The 19,757-nt window shown below is 34.0% G+C and overlaps 1 protein-coding gene across 35 annotated transcripts in view; it reads right to left on the bottom strand.

Annotated features, from left to right (window-relative positions):
- The window catches only part of RIMS2 (regulating synaptic membrane exocytosis 2), a 587,808-nt gene that overhangs the window by 443,201 nt on the left and 124,850 nt on the right, over nt 1-19,757 (bottom strand). For 25 of the 35 annotated variants that reach the window (XM_032415998.1, XM_032415989.1, XM_032416001.1 and 22 more), the window contains one exon: nt 13,819-13,830. The exons of the other annotated variants lie outside the window; for them this stretch is intronic. In XM_032415998.1, coding sequence (XP_032271889.1) covers nt 13,819-13,830 — 12 coding nt within the window. The remainder of the gene's footprint in view (nt 1-13,818; nt 13,831-19,757) is intronic. 35 annotated transcript variants of the gene reach the window in all.

Here is a 19,757-nt window from a genome sequence, read left to right as displayed (position 1 = left end):
TTCTAAATCCAGCAAACATATGCTTCAAGAATATGGATGAAATGGGGACATTTTCAGACATACAAAAGCTGACATACTTGATCTCCAGCAGACCTGTGCTAAAAGAAGTATTAAAAGATTTGGGCTGAAGGAAAAAGATATGTTTGTACAAGAAGGAATAAAGAACACCAGAAAGAATAAATGTTAGTAAAAGTCTGTTGTTTAAATTTATTTATATATACATATACAGACATATACAAATTTATTTTTAAGAACTATTGACTACTTAGTTATTTTTAATAACAATGTAATGTGGGTTTTTTAGCATATATAGATAAAGTACGTAGAGCACAAAAAGCAGGAGGGTAGTCACTGAAAGTAACCTGATGTAAGACTCTCACATTATTCATGAAGTAAAAGAATATTTTCAAAGTAGACTGTGATAGGTTAAAGATGTATACCGTAATCTCTTGAGCAATCCATTAAAAACACCAGAAAGAGACATAATTAAAAAGTCAATAGAGGTAATGAAATAAAATATGGGGGAAAAAAAAATCACTTGATACTCCCCAAAGGAGACAAGAGAAAAGAAACAGAGGAACAAAGAAAGGAGAGGACAAATAGAAAAAAAATACCAAAGGCAGTAGACTTAAATATATCAATAATTACATGTTAATACACTCATTAAAAGCAGAGATTACCAGACAGGACACAAAAAGCAAGACTCAACTAGATGTTATTTATAAGAAATTCATCTTAAACATAAGACCTGTGGAGTACTTTTTTACTTATTTTATCAGTTAACAGAGGGAAGGGTGTTGAAGTCCCATAACTCTGATTGTGGATTTGTCTACTTTTCTCTTTAAAACTTCCGATAAGGACAAAGACAGGTTCAAGGTAAAAGTACGGCAAAAAGATCTACCACGAAAACACTAAGCAGAAGAAAGCTGGTGTGGCTTTATTAATATCAGAAAAAGTAAACATCAAAATTGAGTGCTACCAAACATAAAGAGAAGCACTATGTGATAATAAAAGATCAATTCATCAAAAAAAACCATAATATTTGCATTCACAATCTTGAATGTGAGTGACCTAATGATAAAGCTCTCAAACAGATGATGCAAAATTTAAAGTATGAAAGAGAAAAGTAAATAAATCCACAGTGAAGACACTTTAACCCTTCTCCCTCACTAACTTATTTCACAAAATACCAGTAAGAATTTAAAAGTTTTGAACCATGCCATTAACCAATTTGATCTAACTGATAAGTATGAAACAATATATTGAATAATATCAGAAAGCACAATCTGCAGTGCACAATGGATCATTCTCTAAGAAGGACCACATGAGTCTCAACAAATTCCAAAGGAATAACATCTCAGACAATATATTCTCTAACGGCAATGGCATTAGATTGGGAATCAATAAGGTATCTTAAAAAATCCAAATATTTGTAAATAAAGCAACATGTTTTTAAATAACCGATAAATTCAATTAAAAATCAAAAGAGAAATGTTTAAAATAGTTTAACCTAATGATAAAATGTAAGCACACCTAGCAAAATTGATGTGATGCCCCTAAAGCAGTTCTTAAAGAGAAATTTACAGTTTTAACGGCTTGTGTTAGAAAGGAAGAACAGTATAAAATTAATAAGGCATGCTTCTACTTTAAGATACTAGCAAAGGAAAAAGAGTAAACCCAAAGTAAAGAAACGAAAGAAACAATGAAGATAAGAAAAAAACCCAACAAAGCAAAACAAATAAACAAAAAGAAAAGAAAGCAAAAATTGATTCACCCCTACCAAGACTGATTGTGGGGACAGACAGAAACAGAGAGACAGAGAAAACACAAATTCTCTATTTCAAGCATGAAAGAGGGGACATCTCTACAGATCATATTAACATTAATGGTTAATAAGCAGATATGATGAACAGTTTTATGGCAACAAATTCAAAAATTTGGATAAAATAAATAAAGTTCCTCACAAAACTTACCGAAATGTGCAATAAGAAATAGTGTGAATGGTTCTATCTATCTTTTAAAAATCGAACACAGAATTTTAGACCTTCCCACAGAGAACTCCAAACTCCATTGGCTCAAAGGTAAAGTCTATCGATGTTTAAAGAAGAAATAAAACAAACTTTCAAAATAGAGAAGGAATAAAATCATTCATTCTATGAGATCAGCATAACTTTGAAACTAAAACCAGAAAAGAACATAGAAGAAAAGTATAGAGCATTATCCTTCATGAACATAGATGGAGAAATCCTCAACAAAACACTAGCAAATCAAATCCCAAACTATATGCATATATTTTTAAGAATATTATATCATAACCCAGCGAGTTTTATCCCAAGGATGCAAGATCACTTATGAAAATCCAAGATTTTGATTTACCACATAACAGATTCAAGGAGAAAAATCATGTGATGATATCAGTAACATGTCTCAGTGACTAGTCTTAGAACTGGAGCTGGCCAGAAGGTAGCAGAAGAAAGACAGTTGGATGATTTACAACCGTTAAAGACCATGAAGTAGGAAGTTCGTAGGTCAAGAAACCTCTGAACAAAACTGAGTTAAATCTGCAACAGAAATGGAAAACCTGCTTGCACAGGAGTGGTGGGGGCAGGCATTTGAAAGTAATCATACAATTATAAAGTAAATTTTAAAATACAACAAAATGACAAGTTACGTAGGTTATTTTAATTACATAAGTGAACAAATTTTTATTTCACATTGTTCTGAAAGTTCTGGCTAATGTAATTAAACAAGGGAAATCATAAAGGAGGGCATGGATTATATTATTATTTTCAGGTCCTATGGTTTCATAGTGCTAAAACCCAAGAGAAACAACTGGCAAACTCTAAGAAGCAATATCATTCAGAAACGTGACTATGTACAATTAACATACAAAAATCAATATATTCCTATATAAAAATACATGAAAAAAGTAATAAAATATTTCATTTATAATTTTAAAATAAAATTATTGAGAAGTACACAAAATTAATATAAATACTACTGAGGGATATAAAAGAACATTAACAAATCAAAAATCATATTCTAATTTTGAATATGATGACTTCATATCATAAAGATGACAATTCTTCCCAAATATATCCATAATTAAATATGATTAAGTAAAAATTACCTATATGGTTTATTTAGAACTAAACAAATTGATCCTAACATATAGAAGGAAAAATAAATAAGCAAGTATAGCCAAGAGAATACCTTGCAACCGTGGAACAGACAAGGATACCTTAGTATACAAAAAGCATTAACCAATAAAGGAAAAGCTAATAAATTAGAGTTCCTCGAAATTAAATTTTTCTGTTCTCGAAAATACACCACTAAGAAATGAAAAAGCAAGCCACAGAGAGGGAGAAAATATTCTTAATACATATATCTGATACTTGTATCTAGAATATGTAAAAAAACTCCTGCAAATCAATAATAAAAAGACAATAGGCAAAAGATTCAAGTAGACATTTCACAAAAGAAGTAATAGGAATGGCCAATAAACCCTAATGATGCTCAACATCATTAGACATTCAGGAAATAAAAATAAAAATAAAACCACTTCATGCTTACACCAAATGCTGGTAACTGGAGTAACCAGAACTTTTGAATATTGCTGATGGAAGTGTAAAATTGTACATGAACTTCAGAAAACTGTTTGTAATAGAAGTTAAATGCATACCTCATTTTTTGCCCCAGCAACTCTACTCTTCAGTATTTTACAAAGAGAAGTAAAAATATATGCCCACAAAAGACCTGGAACAATATTTATAGCATCTCTGTATTTTGTATTAAAGGGAATCTAGGAAGTGGTCATCTGGACTTTACCTCATCAGTACAAAGATTCATCATTTGAACTCATTAGACTATGAAACCAAATGTGTCAATTCAAATGGGATTCTCCTATCCCTTCCTTCTATCATGGGTTCCAACCTCCCAATGTTTCCTGACACAGTATCAGAGAAGTAAACAGCTCTTTCAGATACACTACAGAACCAGTCTTTATCTTTAAAAATATAAATCCCATCTCTACATATGTATATACTTTAAGTTTTAGAAACACTTGAAACAACATTTTGAAAATAAACACATTGTCTTAAAACATAGTATGACCAACCGTGACAGTATATAAATTGTCCTTGTTTATCATTTAAGACATATTACTTTGCAGTGAACTTGCTTTACAAGCTGTTTCTAAATGGTCATGTGAAAAACAAGCAAGCAAAATTATCATAAAATTCTGGAAAAGGGAGTGGAACTTTGGAGTTTATTTTCCTTTTCTAGCCCTTTTGTTCTCTGGCTCTGTATTTTAAAACATACTGAAACTTGTAGTGTTTGATAAAGCATCTTGCTTCAATATGAATACACAATAATAAAAGTACTTTTGATGATTTTAGGACCTAAACACGATACAAAGCTTTCCTCTTCTTTGAAAGCATGAACGGGTAGTACAAAGAAAAGGAAATACAAGTGGCTTCTAAATATTAAAAGGATGCTCAACATCACTCACCATAAGATAAATGCAAAATAAAATTACAATCAACTTGGTAAAGATGGATATATCGTGTTATCAAGGATGTGAGAACCAGCACCCTCACATACTGTTAGTGGAAATATAAATTAATGCAACATTTAGAGAGGACAATTTGGCATATTGACCAAAATTTCAAAATGTTTTGCAATTTCATCTCAAGGAATTTATCCTACAGTAATATCTGCATATATGCAATGTGACACATGTACAAAAATAGGTTTATAATAGCAAAAGATCATATATAATCCGATGAAATAAATTATGGCATATCCATACAGGTAATAATGAATTCATTAAGATAAATGTGATAATTCTATACATATCAATATGGGAAAATCTCCAAGATATACAAGTAGAGATAAAATTAAGGTGCAGAATATTTGTGTAAAAACTGTATGCCCATAAATATATCTCGTAGTATATAAAAGAAAATGCTAACTGGTTGCCTGTAGGGAATACACTGGAGATACTGGGAAACTAGGAGACTAAGGGCCAGAGATGGGAAAGAAACTTAGTTTCGCTATCTATGCTTTTTTGTATCTTTTGAATTTTGTACCATGTCCCTATGTTATTTATCCAAATACATAATAATGTTCTTTAAAATAAGTTTCATCGGATTATATATGATAACTGGTTAAATAGGTGATGGGGATTAAGGAGAGTGCTTGTTGTTATGAATTGTAGGGGAATTGTATGTAACATGGCAGTGATGCAGAACTATATTATAGAGAGACATAGGAATTGGAGGACAGGATAGGACCAAAGGAAGAGTTAAGGGAACAGAAAGGATCTTTTGTGTGGGAGGGGCATTGAGAACAGAGAGCTGTTAAAGGAAGAATAAAATGGAGGGATCATGAATATAAGAAATGCGTGTATCCTACCAGGGATGAGGACTCACAAGCAGCTCCATATAAAAAAGAACTGGTCCCTAAACAGTTTTCTCCTGCCTCTGTCCTAGTCAGACAAATTAAACCAAACCTTGAGAGACTTAAGCAGACCTAACAGGGGAAGAATATATTCAGGACAGTTAGATCATCACTGGACCCAATGACTATCACAGGGCAATGACCAAACCAATACCATATATTGTTCTATTTCATCTTTTATGTTAAAATATAAAAAATTCTCTTCTTTATTTTTAAAACATGATGGTGGGTTTTACTTTCCTTTTTGGCACTTAGGAAAGAGGGTCCTCAGAGTCCTGGAGAATCGATAATCAAATAAAACAACTTTATGGGTAGGCACTGTTCTTGTATATTTATTTATTGCCTCCATTTTTTTTCTTTTTTCTTTTTTTTTTAACTTTATATCTAAATTACAGTTAGGTAACATGCAGTGTAATATTACTTTCAGGTGTACAATATAGTGATTCAACACCTTACATACAATTCCCCTACAATTCATAACAACAAGCACTCTCCTTAATCCCCATCATCTATTTAACCCATCCCCCCACCAACATGCAAAAGAATAAAACTGGACCACTTTCTTAACACCAAACACAAAAATAAATTCAAAATGGATGAAAGACCTAAATGTGAGACCTGAAACCATAAAAATCCTAAAGGAGAATACAGGCAGTATCATCTTTGACATTGTCCATAGCAACTTCTTTCTAGATAGGTCTCCTAAGGCAAGGGAAACAAAAGCAAAAATACACTGTTGGGACTTCATCAAAATAAAAAGTTTCTGCACAGCAAAGGAAACAATCAACACATCTAAAAGGCAACCTATGGAATGGGAGAAGGTATTTGCAAATGGCATATCTGATAAAGGGTTAGTATCCAAAGCCTATAAAGAACTTATAAAACTCAACACCCAAAAAATGAATAATCTAGTTAAAAAATGGGCAGAGGACATGAATAGACATTTTTCCAAAGAAGACATACAGGTGGCCAACAGACACATGAAAAGATGCTCAACATCATTGATCATCAGGAAAGTACAAATCAAAACCACAATGAGGTATCACTTCACACCTGCCAGAATGACTAAAATCAACAGCACAAGAAACAGATGTGGATGAGGATGTGGGGAAAGGGGAACCCTCTTATACTGTTGGTGGGAATGGAAACTGGTGCAGCCAATGTGGAAAACAGTATGGAGGTCCCTCAAAAAGTTAAAAATAGAACTACCCTATGATCCAGCAATCACACTACTAGGGATTTACTCAAAGAATATAAAAATACTAATTCAAAGGGATACATGTACCCTGACACTTATATAGCAGCAGCATCTACAATAACCAAATTATGGAAACAGCCCAAGTGTCCATCGACAGATGAATGGATAAAGAAGATGTGGTATATATATTAAATGGACTATTACTCAGCCATAAAAAAGACTATTTAAAAAAGAATATTAGCTCCATTTTAGAGATGAGGAAAGTAAGGCTTATAGTAGTGACATAACTGGCCTAAATAATACAGTTTAGTAAAGTGATAGAGGCTGGCTTTAAACTTAAGCATTCTCAAAGTAGAGTTTTTGTTCTTAACCATTTCATGTTGCATCCCACCTCAGACCCTATTAGGACTCCCACCACTCACTGTTAAATAGAAGTTGTCAAGAGAATGAAATGAAATGACACACATTGAAAAGTTTATCACAGTGCTTTTCATACATGATGATTGTTTAATAAAGTGAGCTGTTATCTTGGTTTCCTAAAAGCTCTTTAAACTCCGTATCACTGTAACTACAATCGTTGCATTCCCTTCCTGCCCCAAATATGCCTTCTATCTTCCACAGGCTGGCTTCAGCACAAATATCTTCATTCAATGCAAAAATCTAGTTGTAATCCTATACTACTCTATCTTTCTCATTCTCTTTATTCAACCACTAAACTTCTCAGTTTTAACTCTCAACTCTCAGATCCATCACTTAGTATAGCCAATGACACTTTCTCCTATTTCAGGAGCTCATAAACTCTCATCTATGGCATTTAGTAATTATGGAAACCTCATAGAAGATGAAGAAACAGGTCTCATTTCAGTTGTAGATTCAATAGAATGGAATACCAAATTGGAATAACTTGATCAAAGCAAAAGTTACCTAACGGTGGAGAAGTAGCAAAATACATAATCAAAATGTATGACCTGCATTTACTCTCAAGAAGTTAGCTATGCAACTTCTTCCTAGAAACATCACCAAAGGTAAGGGAAGCAAGGGCAAAAATGAACTACTGGTACTTCATCAAGATAAAAAGCTTTTGCACAGCAGAGGAACAGTCAACAAAACAAAGAGGCAACCGACAGAATGGGAGAAGATATTTGCACATGACATATCAGATAAAGGGCTAGTATCCAAAATCTATAAGAACTTATCAAACTCCACACCCAAAGAACAAATAATCCAATCAAGAAACGGGCAGAAGACATGAACAGACATTTTACCAAAGACAACATCCAAATGGCCAACAGACACACAAAAAAGTGCTCAACATCGCTCAGCATCAGGGAAATTCAAATCAAAACCTCAATGAGAAACCACCTCACACCAGTCAGAATGGCTAAAATTTACAAGTCAGGAAACGACAGATGTTGGCGAGCACGCGGAGAAAGGGGAACCCTCCTACACTGTTGGTGGGAATGCAAGCTGGTGCAGCCACTCTGGAAAACAGTATGGAGGTTCCTCAAAAAGTTGAAAATAGAGCTACCGTACCACCCAGCAATTGCACTACTGGGTGTTTACCCCGAAGATACAAATGTAGTGATCCGAAGGGGTGCGTGCACCCCGATGTTTATAGCAGCAATGTCCACAATAGCCAAACTGTGGAAAGAGCCAAGATGTCCATCAACAGATGAATGGATAAAGAAGATGTGGTATATATACACAATGGAATATTATGCAGCCATCAAAAAAAAATGAAATCTTGCCATTTGCAACATCGTGGATAGAACTAGAGGGTATTATGCTGAGCGAAATAAGTCAATCAGAGAAAGACATGTTATCATATGATCACACCGATATGAGGAATTCTTAATCTCAGGAAACAAACTGAGGGTTGCTGGAGTGGTGGGGGGTGGGAGGGATGGGGTGGCTGGGTGATAGACATTGGGGAGGGTATGTGCTATAGTGAGTGCAGTGAATTGTGTAAGGCTGATGAATCACAGACCTGTACCTCTGAAACAAATAATACATTATATGTTAAAAAAAAAAAAAAAAAGATAGTAGGAAGGGAAAAATGAAGGGGGGGAAATCGGAGGGGGAGACTAACCATGAGAGACTATGGACTCTGAGAAACAAACTGAGGGTTCTAGAGGGGAGGGGGGGAGGGGGATGGGTTAGCCTGGTGATGGGTATTAAAGAGGGCACGTATTGAATGGAGCACTGGGTGTTATAAGCAAACAATGCATCATGGAACACTACATCAAAAACTAATGATGTAATGTATGGTGATTAACATAACATAATAAAATAAAATTTTAAAAAAAGTAGTTAGCTATGTTGCAATTTTAAATATACATCATATTCTCTCTGGAAAACAGTATGGAGGAGGAAGGATCAAACTTCCTCTGATCTCTATCGTAGCCAAATTGAGAGTCACTTTAAATCAGTTCTTATTAGTAACATGAACTTCTAAAACCTTCAACATATTATAGTTATCAGTATTTTCACTTGTCATATATATTCTTTATAATTTCCCTGTAGGATATTTTATCTTACAGATTTGTCATTTCACAGAATTTGCACAATGTGAGTTTTAATCCCTTTATATAAGAGATCTAAATGAGATTTCCAAAGTTCATTTGCCCATTTACAAAAACTATGCAACTGATCAGGTGAATGATTTTTATTATTATAAATTTTTCACTGAATTTAGAATATATAATATATCCAAGTAAATATTCAGCAGTCCCTATCTTTTTTTTATAGATGTGATTTTTATTCCTGTCTTTTAAATAGGCACAATATTTTCCCGGCTCTACAATTTCCCTGTCTTTCAACTTCTCCTGCTCAAAACTCTTCCCGTCTTTTTTTTAAATTGAAGTATAATTAGCATACAATGTTCTATTAGTTTCAGGTATACAACATATTGATTTGACAATTCTATACATTATTCAGTGCTCACCACAATAAGTGTAGTCACCATCTGTCACCATACAATGTTATTACAATATTATTGATAATTTCCCCTACGTTGTACTTTTCATCTCTGTGACTTACTTATTTTGTAACTGGAAGCCTGTATCTCTTAATCCCCTTTACCTATTTCACCCATTCCCTCTACCCTCTCCCTGCTTTCTAAATGCATTTTTTCCACATTTCTGTTGTAGGGTAGGTTGTCTAAATAATATTGTTCAAAATACTTCTATTTTGCTAACAAAAACCCTGGAGGTTTGTATAGTACTCTTAGTGAAAATGTATAAATTCTGGTCTTTGTCAGACTTACAATAAGAGGCAGAATGGTAGTGGTAGCATTTAAACTTGTGATTTTATTATAAAAGTGGCCCTGACAGAGCTCTTATATTCAATTTCTAGAACAATTTTATTAATATCATATACATGTTATTTTATTATCAAATAAAATGCAAAAGCAAATAAGCTAATTTATCACTGTTAAGACAGTATTTACTGGAATGCAGCTCTGCACAGCTATTGCCCAGATGAAATGGAACAATCAACCATACTATAAACATACTTTCTTACCGAATTGCAACTCCAAAGGAGAACTACAATGAGCAGCTAGATAAACACATAGGTATGGAATCCTGAATAATGTGCTTAAATCAGAAAAAGCATTAAATTTCAGTGAAAACAAAGCACTTTGCTCTGAATATCATAGCGGCAGCTGCAACCCAACAGATAACCTTCCTGTTTCTTGAAATGTGAGAAATACTACCAGTCACATATCATCCTTCCACACCCTTCATTTCAATAACAATAACCACTAGTAATACTGGTATCCTAAAAGAATTCATCACTGTTGTAAAAAAAGAAAGAGGATCCTCGTTAAAGTGGTCTTTATATAAACAGATAATATTATCTCTAGACAGTGAAATGAGCATCACTTTGCTCCCAAAGCTATAATTTCATTATGCTCTCACTAGACATGAATGGGTCAATGTTTATTACAAGATAAACAAAGATATGTTTTAACCTATGGGCAAATAATTTACCATGAACTTTAGTTTCCTCATTTGTTCCACACAAAATTCAAAGAAACAACCAAATTATATTTTTAAAAAAATTCAATCCCTTTTCTTTGATTCTATGTGAAATAGGATAAATTCATATTTAAGAAAATATTCTATCTCTAAGACCAACATATTCATATTAATTTACCGTTTACAACCTGAAGTAATTTATATGTAATATATAAGCAGACATGTTAAATGATCCTAATTCTTCAAACATTTACAGAGGCAAAAGCAGACAGATGAGTATGTGGACATTGATCAACATGTATTTCTTTCTTCTAGTTCCGTATTTCTGAAGAACAACGCTGGATGTTTGTATGGTTTCTCTGCAGCACATTACATCTCCACTAAGGTTTCCATTAGGAATACTTTCGTCTACAAGTAACAGAAAATCTGACTCCTAGTGGCAGAAACTAATTGAGGGTGGGTACTTCTCTCACATTGAAGAAAGGTGTCCGATACTATTAAATCAGTAGCTCAACAATGTCATACCTAATGATTCCAATACTCTTGGCTTTTCCCTCATCTTCACAAAGGGCTGGTAAAGCTCAAGATAACACTTTTGCATTAAAAGGTAGTGCCAGATACATCTTTCTTTTTTTATCATGACTTTCTAGAAGCCCTCATAAATTTTCTTTTGTTAGAACTGTGTCAGAGCCATTCCCAGTTGTAAGGAAATCTAGACATTTTTATATTTTTCAGGTCCTTCCATTGGGGATTGCAAGAGAGAAGGAAGTTAGGATAGCTATTGAACAAGTTCTAGAACAGTCTGCTCTTTCAACTAGTCAACAGTCCATATGTGTGTTTGTGTACATATATATGCACATGTCTATATGTAATGTATGTATGGGTAAAGTATATATATGTATATGTGTAATGTGTATATAACATGTATATATGTATATACACGTGTGTGTGTGTGTGTGTATATATATATATATATATATATATGTATACACATTACACATAACACATTTCACTCCCTCCCTAAGGGAGATAGTCCCAAAGTCTCATCTAATTACAAAATCTAGCTCTGAATCTAGGATCTCTAGCAAATCTTTCCATCAAGGTTGAGTGTACCTCACTGTGAACCACTGACTACACACTGAAAGACAAGTTTATCTGTTCCCAACACACTCAATACACAATGATGGAGAAAGAACAGAGTGACTGCAACAACTCTCATCCAAAAACAGGAAGAATCAGAAAGATACAGTGGTTAACTATCCATAGCACACAGCAATCCCTACATGGACATATCTTCATTTCTCTGGTTACCCCATCTGGCAGCCCCTGATTCAGCTCGTCTCCTTTGACTGTTGTCATTCATGTCCCCTGGTTCTGCCCTTTGGGAGGTTGCCCCTTGTCCACTATTCTTCTGGGCTATATAAGAGACCGGCACTGGGGAGTGTAGCCTTCCTACATTCCGTGCAGCTTGTATCTCCACGACCGTCTACACATTATACCGCTACTGTGAGGACAAGGTAGTGCCTTAGAGGCTGACCAGTCACAGAATGTTTGCTACCCATGCTTGGGGTTTCTCTAGCCACTAGCTATCTATGGCTATTTAAATTTAATTAAAATTAAATAAAATTTCCATTTCAGTTCTTCAGCCACACTAGCCACATTTCACATGTTCAATAGCTACCTGTGATGAGAACCTACTGCATCAGATATTAACAATATAAAACACTGTCATCATTGGTGAAAGTTCTATTAAACAGGGCTGCATAAAGAGTGTCATTAAAAAGGCCTGTTGAGTTTTATTTGTGATGTTCCAAACCCACATAAAATTCACATACTTTCATCTGTTAGCCTCTCTGTGGTTGAAAATACAGACTGTTATATTATGAAATCTTGTCAGTACATGAGAGTCATTTCTGCAGCTAAGTTAGCACCAAGAGTCTCATCTCTAGGATAGGTGTCAGAATTCATTATGGAAACTACAGATGACAAACTATTATGCAGCCTGTGTTAACTCTGGACACAAAAGTAGCACGAGAGATTCTAAAGGTTTCGAATTGCCTGAATTGTACTACTTGAGAGTCAGCTAATAAAGTTGGCTGGTAGAAAGCTGGTAGGTTCTCTAGGGAACCTGCCCTGAAGTGAGGATGATGTAGTCTGGGACAGTTCTACGATAATTGAATGTACATCCTCAAAACTGCCTTCAAAATTTAGTAGAATTCCTATAGGTTTAAAAAAAAAAGAAGGTAGTCACTATCTTTTCTTCTGCTCAGAGAGTTCATTCTAAACCCACATCAGTATTTGCCAACACCTATATTATCCCAACCAAGTAAATGAAAACTGAACAGAATAAAAATGCTCCAATCAACAAAAAAGAAGGTACTCTTGGAAGATAATCAGTTAAAGGATCTCTCTTTGGGTATTATGCCAATTTGAATTTGGAAAACTTGAAAAGACCTCAAGTTTTAGTCTAACTCATCAAAGGAATCAGAATAGAAAGATTTTTATCTATGTTTGCAGGAAGTGACCTGTCTCCAGAGCAGATTCAAATCCAAATCAGACTTCCACAGACATTAGCAGATTATTCAAATCCTGCCTGTGGTCAAATTCTATATACCTGAGTATTTTAAAATTATAGTTATATCTAATATTCAACATGAGGATATAAGATAGACATTTTACCAATCTCTAAAACATATTGTTAACAAAAATAAAAATATATTAAAGGCTCAAATCAACTATAACTATACACTTCAGAAAATCCATGTTCAATGTTATTGAGACTCATTATTAGAAAGATTAAATCTTTATATTAAATCAGAAACTTCTTTCGAAAACTCTGACCAATACAATGATGAGTTTAGAGAAGCATAAGATATAAGAAATTCTTATCACAATGAAGAATACTAGAATATCTCTCCTTTAAAAAAAATATGAAACTCTAAAGAAGCAAGCTTTTTCAAGAATCAAATGAAGTAATCAAATTTTCATCTATAATATAATAAAATGTGTTTATCAGTAAAATCAGATAGCATGCTTAAAATATATCAATGTATAGCAATAATCATGCACTACAGCTGTAACAAAACACTTAGAAGTGTATAAATTAAATACAGCTATAAAATTAAAATTAGCAATAACAGCAAGAAAAAAATAATATTAGACAGAAAAAAAGACTCTAACCACTTTGTCCTCCTGGTGTGAAATCCACGAAAGCAAGTTAGACAGGACAGAAAAGACAAAACAAAAAAAAATAATAATTAATTCCATTCTTAAAACAAGTAAGAGTTTTTAAGAGTTTGTAAGTGAAATAAAAATTGTGAAGAAGTCTAATTTACCATTTTGATTGAAATATAAACATTTTAAAAGGAAAAGTTTTTCCACACATTTCAAGCAAGAGCATGCCATATACTAGAATATATAAAGATACATAAACAATAGTTTCTATAAAAGCAATTAAATATACAAACATCAGAAAAATGAAAATGTTCTTTCCACAAATAAAATCCCAATTAAACAATTAATCCAAAGAGAGAAACTGAAAAATGTTAAATAGCTTTTTAAGTGCAGAGACAATAAACCACAGCATCACTCTTTATCTTTAATTTCATCATATACTGTCAAAAGTAGACAAAATTTTATATGAGTTATGCATATTGCTTCTAAAAGTTATTTCTGTCCCATTAATTTAGAAGCCTTCTAAACTTTATAACTAAAAAGAAAAAAATTAGAAAAAAGCATTAAAGATGAAATGTTATGATTACAGTCAATAATTTTGGATTATGGTTTCCCATTATAAATGTGGAAAATAAAATAGCAAGATACATGACTTGGTCAAGAGAACATATTTAGATATTCTATAGTTAAAAATCATTGCATTTCTCTTTACTTAAATATAAAATAATGATAACAGTAAAAGTGATAACGTAATACTAATGATCTGATATAAGAACTTACATAAATTAAAAATTAAAATCATGTGTTTTGAAGATCACTGCTTCTCTGAAATATGGGTGGCCGTATATAATACTTGTGACAAAGAGGAAGAGACCTATCTTAAAATTCCACCTTTTTTTTTAAATAACATTTTTACCTGTATATCTTGTGCAATTTTCTTAAGCTCTCTAAGCCTTTATCTGCAAGATAGGGAATTAATATTTACTTTATAGGATTTTCTGACATAAAATAACATGGAAAGCTCTCAATACAGTGCCTGGCATAGAGTTCTATATCTAATATTCTAACCTACTGAAACATAGGATATTGCCTAGAAGGGAGAGAACCGCATTCTTTACATTATACTGTGTTCTTGATTGCTTCATTTGTTACAAGTGATAAAACTAAAGATCATATAAAAGCTATTGTACACAGTCCAGGACATCTATTGCTAATCGTTTAGTCCAAAAAAAATCATTTATGAAGCACTCAATATATATGTATCAGGCACTAAACTAGATTTCTGGGACATAATAATTAAGTAAGACAGTTTCTGCCATCAAAGAACTAAATGTAGTAAGAAAAAAAAAAAAAAACCCATTGCAGAACAGAGAGACTTCTGAAAGCAGGAAAACAACAAAGCACTATAGAAACACAATGATTGAGGAGATAACAGGACTTTAAGAAAAAGGATTAAGAGAAAGTTTCTGAGATGTAAGCAGGTCTTTAAAGAATAAAGAAGAGAATGTCAAGCAAGACCAGGAAGGAAGAATATTTTATGCAAAGAACATGAAATATGCAAAAAGCACAAAGGCACAAATAAGACTGGTATATTTGGAATACAAGTATGTGGGAATGACTAAATTATAACTGGTATGTTTGAACTAAAGTCTCCATGGTTAACTAAAAGCATAACACTTCAACAAAAATTAATTCACACTGCAGAAATTTAAAAAATGAAACAAAATGAAGCTATAACTAATGAATTTGCCAAGTTAATCCCTCTGAACAGATAAGTTAAATTTCAGCTATAACACATACATGAAAAACTTAGCTATAAAACATTATGAAATATTATTGTCATCATATCTTTATTATCTTTCAACAGGAATAAAAAAATAAAAAACCTATCATATGATTTATAAATAAGGCATAATATTATTACCTACTATTTACTGAGTCTTCAACTATGCTACAAAGTGCACACTGACTGGAAGGAGACAAATCTGGAAGCTGAGAGAACAATTAAGAAGATACCGAAATATGGGGTGTCTGGGTGGCTCAGACAGTTAAGCATCTACCTTCGGCTCAGGTCATGATCCTAGGGTTCTAGGATGGAGCCCCATGGCGGGCTCCCTGCCCAGTGGGGAGTCTGCTTCTCTCTCTCCCTCTGCCCCTTCCCATACTCATGCACACACTCTCTCTCTCTCTCTCTCAAATAAATAAATAAAATCTTAAAAAAAAAGATATTGAAATATTTTGGGTAAGAAACAAATTTGAGAGCATTGCGAACTACAGTAGTAGCAAGAGAAATGGAGAGAAATAGACTGATTTAGGAGATACTGAGAGTAAGGCTATTAATACTTGAATGAAGACGTAGAGGAGGACTCCGAGTCTGGCTTGAGCAACTGGAAGACAACCATTCCTTGAAAGAAGAAACACATGAGAAACATACTTGGAAAATAATGAATTCAGGTATAGACAAGGTAAATTTGAGGTGCCAATTAATACATCCAAATAGAGATTTTTTAGTAGGAACTATATATGTGGATCTGGAGCTCAAAAGAATAATCTGGCTAGTGAAATCATATCTGTAAATCATCAGCATATATACCGTATTTGAAGGTATAGGAGTGCATAAAATCCCCCAGGAAGTTGTTAGAAGAAAGAGGAAGAATGAGAATGATGACTCCTAATCAAAATGGTCCTTCTCTTTGAACTAGCAAGCCTTCCAAGAAAAGAAATTAAAAACAGATTTTAATTTCTAATCAAATTTTAGTAATACAATTAAGTCAGAAATTTCAATGTATTTGTCAAAAGTGATATAAGGCTCATTAATAAACTGGAATTGAGTTGCATGAAAATCAAAGGTAGTGTATAAATATAAAATATTATCAAGGATCTTAGGACAAAGACTGATGAAATATAAAATATTATATTCTGAAATATAAAATATAAATATATGAAATATAAAAACTTGCTGTGGAGAAATATTTTTATTTTAAGCATATGGATAATTTGAATTTTAAAATGTTCTTTAGGGGCACCTGGGTGGCTCAGTTGGTTAAGCGTCCAACTCTTGGATTTCAGTTCAGGTCATGATCTCAGGGTGGTGAGATCAAGCCCTGCATTGGGGCTCTGTGCTAAGTGTGGAGCCTGCTTAAGATTCTCTTTCTCCCTCTCCCTCTGCCCCAGCTCCCCTCTCTCTCCCTCTTCTCAAATAAATAAAGTGTTCTTTAAAAGTGAATTTAATTGATCAATAAATTATTTCAGGCCATAATTACTAGACCTGAAAACTCTAATAACTTAAGAGTATGTCCAAAAGTTATTTATTAAAAGTTTAATAGTACAAATATATATATTTAAAACTTCTTTCAAAAAGCTATTAAAAATGTATTTTATTTTCTAATAATTTTATACTCACCATTTTGTCCCCATAATCAACTCTCCCTATGGCCATCCTTACTATCTTATTACTTCTGCTAATAACCAATTTACATTGCCTCTCCTGAAGATCAATTGAAGTGTTAACCTACCTTCTCATTATCATTCACTATTCTTTATATAACTTTCCATTATTAGTTCCCCAGTCACCTAGTAAACCAATGTCAGTTTCCCTCTGACTCCTTCTCTAGATATTCAATCACGGGGCACCTGGGTGGCTCAGTTGGTTAAGCATCGGACTCTTGATTTTGCCTCAGGTCAAGATCTCAGGATCATGACATTGAGCCCTGCATTGGGCTCCGCACTCACAGCACAGAGTCTGCTTGAGATTTTTTCCCCCTCCTTATCCCTCCCCCTCTGCTCCTCCCCCTACTCTCATGCTCTCTCTCACTCTCTCACCCTCTCTCTCAAATAAGTCAATAAAATCTCTAGATATTCAATCTTTCTCCTACTGCTTCCCTCTTTGTATTGCCAAAAAGATAAATCCCTCCCTCTATATCAATACAATATACTCTCCATAGTTAAACTACCATCACATCTCTCTCTTCTTGCCTACCTTGTATAATCAATCCCAAACCACCTCTCACACCACTACAATATTACTCCATCTTCTCTGTCAAGTCTAATCCCTTCTTCCAAGAATTGCAATAATTACATACTGCCTATAAAATTTGTCTTTTTTAGGGCGCCTGGGTGGCTCAGTTGGTTAAGCGACTGCCTTCGGCTCAGGTCATGATCCTGGAGTCCCTGGATCGAGTCCCGCATCGGGCTCCCTGCTCAACAAGGAGCCTGCTTCTCCCTCTGACCCTCCCCCCTCTCACGTGCTCTCTCTCTCTCATTCTCTCTGTCTCAAATAAATAAATAAAATCTTTAAAAAAAAAAAAAAATTTGTCTTTTTTATTCATTTGTTCACAAGTTTGGACTGCCATCTTCAAAAAACCATTGTCACAGTGCTGAGCTGCAGCAAGGAGCTGGATCAAAAGACAAAGCCTGGGGCGCCTGGGTGGCTCAGTCGGGTAAGCGACTGCCTTCGGCTCAGGTCATGATCCTGGAGCCCCAGGATTGAGTCCCACATCGGGGGTCCCTGCTCAGCAGGGAGTCTGCTTCTCCCTCTGACCCTCCCCTGTCTCATGCTCTCTCTCTCTCTCAAATAAATAAATAAAATCTTAAAAAAAAAAAAAAAAAAAAAGACAATGCCTATCCCAGAATAACATGCCCATGGTAAGTACACCAGATTTCTTTCTTCCCTTCATTCACTCAGCAAGTATTTATACTGATCTACTATGTGCCAAACACATGGAAACCTACAGTAAATAAGAGGACTTAGAGAAATAGAGTCACTTAATAATAAAATATTAAGAGTACTAGATTAGAAGGGTTCAGAATCCATTGAGGCACAAAAGAGTGATTAATTCACATGAGTTACCCACAGAAAACACTATGGGGAGATGATATGAAAAACCAGAAAAATGAGTAAACGTTCATCAAGTGGGTAGGGGTTATGGGTAGGAGCAGGGTCTAGGGGAAAGCAGAGCTGTAATTCAGATTAAAGTGGCAGGGTAAGCAAAAGCATAAGAGATAAATGGCAGTAATAATTTAAGAAAAACGCAAATAGTGTAGTTTGGCTGGGGCATACAGAATGGAGTGAAGCATGTGCCTTGAGTTAGGCAGGGTAGGAATCATAGGGCTCTTTACGCCATTAGAAACTTCATGAGTCGTGATGACTTCATGACTCATCAAAAAAATGAGTCGTCATTAAATAGGTTTTAAGCAGAAGGTAAAATAATCAGATTTACATTTTACAAATATCACAGTAACAATATGTGAAGTATGTGTATGAGGAATCAAGCCAAGAGCAGAGAGACCAGTTAGGAGACTAACATTAGTCCAGGTGATGGAAGATGAAAGCCTAAATAAAACCGCAGTTAGTAGTTCATATAGGTAGTGAGGAAATGATCATATCCAAACATTGTGAGTAAAGAGGGGTGATGGATAGAAACCTGAAAGTATTCCTGGTTTTCTGGTTTAGGTGACAGAGTAGATAGTGGTGCCATTCAAAATGTTGAAAATTATAGAAGGAATAGATCTGGGGGTTGTTCCAGTGATAGAAAATACATAGCCTGTTTCTGACCTAAGTGAGATTCAGTGGTATTCTAATATACTTATTGAAAGGGAATTAAAAAGACAAGATTTCAAAAGAAGAATCTTACGTACTTTTTTTTTCCAATTGGGTCATGCATTGATTTATTTAGATATACAAAAAAATGCATATATTTGTGTATACAACTTGATGAGTTTAAACATGAATACATCCATGAAACCATCACCACAATGGAGTTAATAGACATATCTGTCACCTCCAAAAGTTCCTTTGTGCCCCCTTATGCCCTTTCTTTTTATGGATCAGGATTATTTTTAACTTAAAAAAAAATTGTTTCAGATAAGAGCTCATTTATTTTTTTGCTTATGTTTGAAGCTAAATATTTTCTTGTGATTGTTTGAAAAAGAACTGGGTGAGATTT

The sequence above is a fragment of the Phoca vitulina genome, unplaced genomic scaffold, assembly GCF_004348235.1.
Source record: "Phoca vitulina isolate PV1807 unplaced genomic scaffold, GSC_HSeal_1.0 scaffold18, whole genome shotgun sequence".
Taxonomy (NCBI): Eukaryota; Metazoa; Chordata; class Mammalia; order Carnivora; family Phocidae; genus Phoca; species Phoca vitulina.
The sequence above is the reverse complement of the archived record's forward strand: the minus strand, read 5'-3'. Positions and strand labels throughout refer to the sequence as shown.